Source organism: Triticum dicoccoides, chromosome 2A, assembly GCF_002162155.2.
Source record: "Triticum dicoccoides isolate Atlit2015 ecotype Zavitan chromosome 2A, WEW_v2.0, whole genome shotgun sequence".
Classification (NCBI taxonomy): domain Eukaryota; kingdom Viridiplantae; phylum Streptophyta; class Magnoliopsida; order Poales; family Poaceae; genus Triticum; species Triticum dicoccoides.
In genome coordinates this window covers 30,938,439-30,945,151 of record NC_041382.1, presented here as the reverse complement: position 1 = coordinate 30,945,151, position 6,713 = coordinate 30,938,439, and the positions used below count along the sequence as shown (strand labels likewise).

Below are 6,713 nucleotides of genomic sequence, written 5' to 3'. Positions count from 1 at the left end.
CCTAGCCTAATTATAGGTGAAATCATGAATTTTAACCATGAAATTAATGAAGGTAGTATTTCTTTTCTACTCCCTTCGTCCCAAAATAAGTGACTCAACTTTTGCCATGATTACCAAAATGTTATCTTTTTGTGGTTGAGTAACACAAATAATGGCATTGTACTACGTAATACACATTGCCTCACAGATATCAAATACGTCATCTATTGGCATTCCACTGGGTGCATTTTTCATTGTTTGTAATAATAAATTTAATACATGTTGTCTCTAACAGTTGGTAAGAACCTGTTCTTGTAAACAAGGCATACAATACGTCAACTATTGCAATACATGAGGGCCATTTTAGAGATTTGCAAAAAGGTTTGGAGAACAAGATCACTATGGTAACGTGAGCAACATACTTTTGAACTGACAATAATGCTAGAGCAAGAGCGCCCGAAGACAATGGCTACTAATCAAATAGCAATAAAATAAGAATTAAGCGAATATTCAACTAGCTAATCGACAAATAGAAGATCAAAATAATACTTTTAGTTGTTAAAAACCATAATATGCAGAGGTACCATATTTTGAAAAGAGGGATCAAACACACCGGTGAGAGTGAAGGTTGGAGGGAGGGAGGGGCGGAAAGAAAGATGTCGCTTTACATTCCTGGAACGATAGCGCGATTAAGGAGACACATTGACACAATGATTGTTGAGAAGGAAAGGAATGGAAAAGAGCCTCAATTCATTGCTACATCGATGAAAACATGCCATCATGTACGACACACATTTCCAAATTATATAATGAATGCATTTTTTATTATTTCATGGCAACGCACGGACATTGTGCTAGTAGGAGTAATTGCATATGTATCTAAAGCATTGTCCATGAGATAGAAAATAATCGGCTTGCTTTAACATGTGCGATTGTTTTTCCCTGTGGAACACTAAGAACATACCATGTTCATAGTATGGAGTTACATGTTAGTAATAGTTGCAGTCCATATATAAATTTACAGAAAACGTTACATCGACACATAATGTGTAAAGCATTTTCCTGCTGGCTATCGGTATATGAAAATTTCAGCATCCTTCAAAGTGGTGAGAAGATAGCTCTCCAATTACATATGGAAAATGCCATCTCCTCTAAACTTCTATATATGCCTGGAATCATTGCATGCTTGCTTATCCTGAAATAAAGACTGCATTGTTGAAACTTTAAATTGACGAATACTTGGCAACAAATTCAACGATATGCTTGTCTGAGGTTCCTCCTTCTCGCATTGCCTTCTTAGCCTTTTTCATACACTTCGTAGCATTCCTTTTGTACTCGTCCTTCTTATCCCCATCCATTACCTCTCTAACACACCTCTCGACCTCCGCACTCCTTAGTGATCCAGTTTCACTCTTCCGCAATCGCACACCCATACCCCACATGCTCTCCACATACTTTGCGATAGTGGGTTGGTCCGCCCAGTGCGGAATTCCCACAAGAGGTACACCACAAACAACTGCCTCTAGTGTCGAGTTCCATCCACAGTGGGTAACAAAACAACCTACACATATATTTATGAAAAAAAGATTAGAATGTTATTTTTATTTTCTCATTTTAGAAAACCTTTTAATTCCATTTCATATGAAGAGGAAAAGAAATATGGTTTATGGTATGATACCAATTGCCTTGTGTGCTAGAACCTCAAGCTGGGGGCACCAAGAGACAATTAATCCATTTTTCTCACATTTCACCTTGAGTTGCTCAGATAACTTGTGTGCCTCGTCGGATCTAACAACCCAGAGGAAAGGTTTGCTAGAATTGCATAGACCATTGCCAAGCTCCTCCAACTGAGTCGCGTCATAGTTTGCGTAACTCCCATTTGATACAAGCACAACGGAGGAGATGCTCTGCTTTTCAAGCCAATCTATGCATGCCACGTCATCAACAAAAACGTTGAAACCATAAGACTTGTTGGATGGCAGGCGATCATCGCCGAGATAAAATGATGGCAAGGTGGGACCTATAGTCTTCGCTCCCCATGTTAACTTCATGTAATCCACCTCCTGCTCGATTTTCATAGTGTCGACGATCAAAATTACTTCAAAAACCACTCCCTTCGCTCGGGTCACAAGTCACACACATATTGTAAGACTAATTTTGACCATCAGTGTAAGTAACCAAATATAATTCTTTGTTTTTTTGCGGGTAACCAAATATGACTCATATGACACAAAAAACATATCATTGGATCCACCATTCCGAAAAAGTTTCAAACTATGCAGTTTCATATGGTATTACATAACATATTACTGTGCTATATAGTACTCCCTCTGTAAACTAAGGAGTGATCTAAACACTCTTATGTTAGTTTACAGAGGGAGTATTAGTTTTAGTGATGGTCAAGGTAGACCTTGAATATGTGCATGTCATATAAACTCAATCTGATTGGAGAAAGTAATTAACTTTCTTTATAGTGATTTTGCTATGGCTATGTCTAAAAATATGTATACATTAATTGTTGTGGACCTCACTTGTGGTTTTATCAAAATATCTATCGAGAAAACCAGTTTAACAGACCAAAACCACCCATAAATAAGCAAAACAAACGGTTTGAGTGGCGGGAGCACGCAAGTACGAGTGTAGGACTCACCTTCGGCTCCATGTCGCTGAAAGAGTTGACGAGCACGTCGTCGGCGTCCTCCACCCCGTCGAACTGCTCAATCGACGTCTTAAGGAACACCGCCAGCGACTCCGGTGCCGCCACGAATGGCGGCACGTCTTCCGGCCCCAGCTCCAAGCCCAGCGCTCCGTGCGCCAGCAGCTCACGCCCGTCCGTCACCGGCAGCGCCAGCCGCCCCGCCCACACCTCCCCGTAGACGACGTTCACCGCGCACGGCTGCGTGAACAACGCCGCGGTGGGCACGCCGGCGGCCCGCGCCACCCGCCCCGCCCACGGCAGGTGCGAGTCGTACACCAGCACGCGCACCGCGGCCGCCTCCTCCGACAGCAGGAGCTCCCGCAGCGTCTCGGACCCCACGGCCTCCAGACGGGAGAAGTACTCGGCAGGGTCTGGGCACGAGGCGAAGCCGCCGGCGTCGAAGCCGTCGGAGATGGCGGCCACGCGGAAGGGCGCGCCGGGGGGCGGGGTGACGGAAAGCACGTGGCGGGTGGTGACGAACGTGGGGCGGAGGCCGTGGTGCGCCAGGCGGCGGCCCAGCTCCAGCATCGGGTTCGTGTGGCCCAGCGCCCCCGGGATCGGCAGGAGGAGCACGGTCGCGCCCTCGTTGCCGCCTCCATGGCCGACGCCCGAGCTGGCGGTGGCCGCCGGCGTGCTCTCCATGGGTTAGCAATTCAGTTTGGCGGGGTTTCTTGGATGTGTCTTTCTTTCGGTGGATTTTATAGGCATGGAAGCAGAGTGACGCGCAAGATTGCTCTTGGAGCGGGATGGTCAGATTTGTTGCTACGCTTTTGTCCGGTGGCGATGGAAATAACGAGGAAGTTGTTCCGCCCAGCCACCCCATCGCCATCAGCTCGAATGCGGTCACTATGCGATGACACTTGTCCTACACCAACAGCGGCACCCAATTTTGAGATACCACTGGTTTAGAATGTAATGTAGCTCACCACTAACTACCGATCCTTCAATTGTACGCCAACAGCCCGGACTAGGTTCTGGTATCAGTTACCTAAGACATTGCTCGGATTTGTTCGGACTTGTTCTTCGGCGGTGGTTGGATTCAGCGACAGCGGGGCATTGTTGTTGGAGAATCTTATCGTAGTACATGTGATGTCAAGAGATGGTTAGTGCTGATGCAGTTGTTGATCACCGTTTTCATCGTTTGTTTTTAGGTCTCTTTTGGTTCATAGGATAGGATTATCATAGGAATAGGAATCTTGTAGGAAATGAGATGACATGTATCTCAAATCCTATGAGTAGGAATAGAAAACAAGATGTCATTTGGTTGACACCAAAGGAATTTTTCCATTGAGTCTAGGCTCTTTTTTATTTTCCTATGAAATGTGAAGGATAGGAACCAATCCTATGTAGGAATAAGAATCCATTCCTATGAATCAAAGTGCTCTAAAGGAAAAAAATTCTATAAGAATCCTATCCTATAGAATTCCTATGAAATTCCTTTAAACCAAAGGAGGCCTTATCTTTTTTACTTCACCATGGCATGGCTGCGATCTTATTTGATTTTGCTAGTTGCTAGTGTGGTTTTTTTGTGTGTGTGTGAATTGGTGTTGATCGTGTGCATTTTATCTATGCAGAGACTAGTTGTATGTGTTTTATGTTTGTATCCCTTTAATGTTACATTTTCAACAAAAAACCCACTCTTTGTCAAGAAAAAAATTCCTATCTCCCCATGAAAGGAACCGAGAATAATTGATCATGTCCTCAAAAATGCAGGGAGATATGGATACATTTGTAGTTTATCTGTTATAATTTTTTCTCGGCTGTCTACTATATATAATAAGGTGTGTCTGGCTCCGACGAGGTAGCTGAAATGATGATTGCGCATCTTTGGTTCGCTCCAGTGGCTGTAGTTGTCGCTAGCTGGTTACCTACCTGAATCTACCTTGACAATTGATGAATAAATCGGATTCCGGCAAATAAACATCCTCGTCACCTTAACTTGCACAATATACTTGTCTAGAAAATCAGCAATACGATCTAGCAAAATTTACCTTAATTTTCGGGCCATTCAGTTGTTAACCACAGTCTGTTCTCTGCAAACAATTTATTCCATATTTTTACCCTATTTAACATTGAAGCTTGATTCTGATAAACTTATTCCACGGTTAGACCCATGCGACAATCAAGTCAAATGCTTCATCGCCACTCCCAAAATATTAGTAGAAATTAACTATGGCAAATGATCTTGAAAAATCTTAAGCAATTATTTCTACCCTGTTTACATCCAAAATAGATTGTACAAAAGATTAGGTTGTCTTATAAATTTGTTCATCTTCTTTTTTTGCGAATATAAATTTGTCCATCTTTTGAAATAGAAAACTGACTACAGCTTGAGAGAAAAATATGTTCTCTCCACCAAGTATTGTTTTTTGTGAGCAACCGGCCGGAGCGCCGCCTTCTCTCGTCCCCATATCCCTGTCATCTCTGCCAGACTAGATCCCATTCCAACAAAATACCAACAAGAGAAACATGACAAAGGAGAGAAAGAAAAAAAATAACTGCAACTGGAGAGGGAAGCCTTGGAATGTGGAATATACATGAGCACCTTCCATGTGGCTGTCGAGGAAGCGTGAAAGTGACTTGATAGATGATAGCCATGCACATAGAAGCACTGGCGGAGCTTGGTGAGGGCAAAACCAGGCCGTGGCCCGCCCAGCTTCCTTCGCATCCGTCATCAAGCACTGCCTCACATCCAGCTATGAGCTTTCTGCCCCGATTCAGCACTGAGCCTAGCCACTTGGAGACGGAGAGGTCCAACAGCCAGGCAACTAGCCACCGCGTGTAGCAGCGCTGATGGCAACTATGATAGAAGCTTCCCATAACAGAACAAAAAACCTATGTTTTCTGCGCGCCACTCCGCTAGAATCCTGCACCTAGCTAAACTGCTAGAAGCACAGGCAAAAAGAGGTACTCTTTCTAGCGCTTATTTATTTGCCAATACTTTCATCGTACAGTCACTCCCTCGACCGAAACATACAAAGCAGAGCAAAACAAAGTTTCTTGCCCAGAACTTTGCAGATTTTGCAGCCAATTGCTTGTATTTGTCAAATTAACACCATGTTTTTTTAGAGAGATGGTCGTAATTTAGTAAGCATTTACTGAACGCTTGAGTCTATTTTGTTTTAAAACCGAGTGATTGCTAATAACTGCTAGTTGTTGGAGATATGGAAGGGGCAAAATAAGATCATATGATTCAGTAATAATATGTTTGCAAGAACTGCCATAGTCTAAGATACATAGGTGAGATCAAGAGTTATAAAGCTTGAATTTGTGAAAGAAGAATCATGCAGGTTGTTTATCTGTATGCACCACAAAAGCGTCAAAGGTTTGTGTTGCTTACCACATAGCTTTGGTCTTTGACGGAACGACAAACACCATTGATCCTCCATTTGATGGAGGCTGGAAGGTCGTCAAGGCTGGCGTTTGCATACCTAAACCCAGTGCTCCGGCCCTTTTTATTCGTAGCCGTTGGCATATATTCAATGTGGGTAGGCTTGAACCCATTCGTTGGTGACATCGGCGAACTAGTTGGCCTCCAGCCAGAACTTTGTATTCCTGACGCTCACCAACCCAAAGAATGCAATGTTGGCCTTGAAAACCTTTTGCGGACGTGCTTTCTTTGCGGCATCAATGTACACACGGCCGTACCTAGCAATGCTCATGAGATCGTGCCTCACGACCATGGAACGAGCATTGGTGTCGAGGTCGTCTACCGCCAAGAAAACCTAGTGACCCATGGCGGGTCAGGATGCCGGGATCATTTCATTTTCTCCCATTTGGCTTTCAAAATTTTGTTTCTTTAAAGGGGTTCAATTTTTCAGTTTGCCTGTCCTAATTTGATTTAATTTCTAAATGTTGTTCTGTCACGGATAGTTACTGCAATCTTGTCTACAAAATATTCTTTGGTGTTGGTAGAAATCTTTCAAAAGTTTTTCCTTGTGCTACTCGCAAATAATTCTAGTTTTCTTGCTTTACTCTTGCTCACTTCGGGAAACAACTCTTCTCCTCCTTGTGATCATGTCTTTTTGTGTCGACG

General features: G+C 43.5%; 1 protein-coding gene across 2 annotated transcripts; it reads right to left on the bottom strand.

Annotated features, from left to right (window-relative positions):
• Window positions 1-1,196: 1,196 nt before the first annotated feature.
• LOC119352941 (UDP-glucosyltransferase UGT13248-like) lies at window positions 1,197-3,319 on the bottom strand. Of its 2 annotated transcripts, XM_037619531.1 has the most exons (4): window positions 3,305-3,319; window positions 2,630-3,259; window positions 1,658-2,042; window positions 1,197-1,540 (listed from the first exon to the last, which is right to left on the bottom strand). In XM_037619531.1, the coding sequence occupies exons 1-4, from the start codon at window positions 3,317-3,319 to the stop codon at window positions 1,203-1,205; spliced, it is 1,368 nt and encodes a 455-aa protein (XP_037475428.1). In that variant the 3' UTR covers window positions 1,197-1,202. The 2 variants fall into 2 exon arrangements, with proteins under 2 accessions (XP_037475428.1, XP_037475427.1); XM_037619530.1 differs by having other exon boundaries at window positions 2,630-3,319.
• Window positions 3,320-6,713: the final 3,394 nt, after the last annotated feature.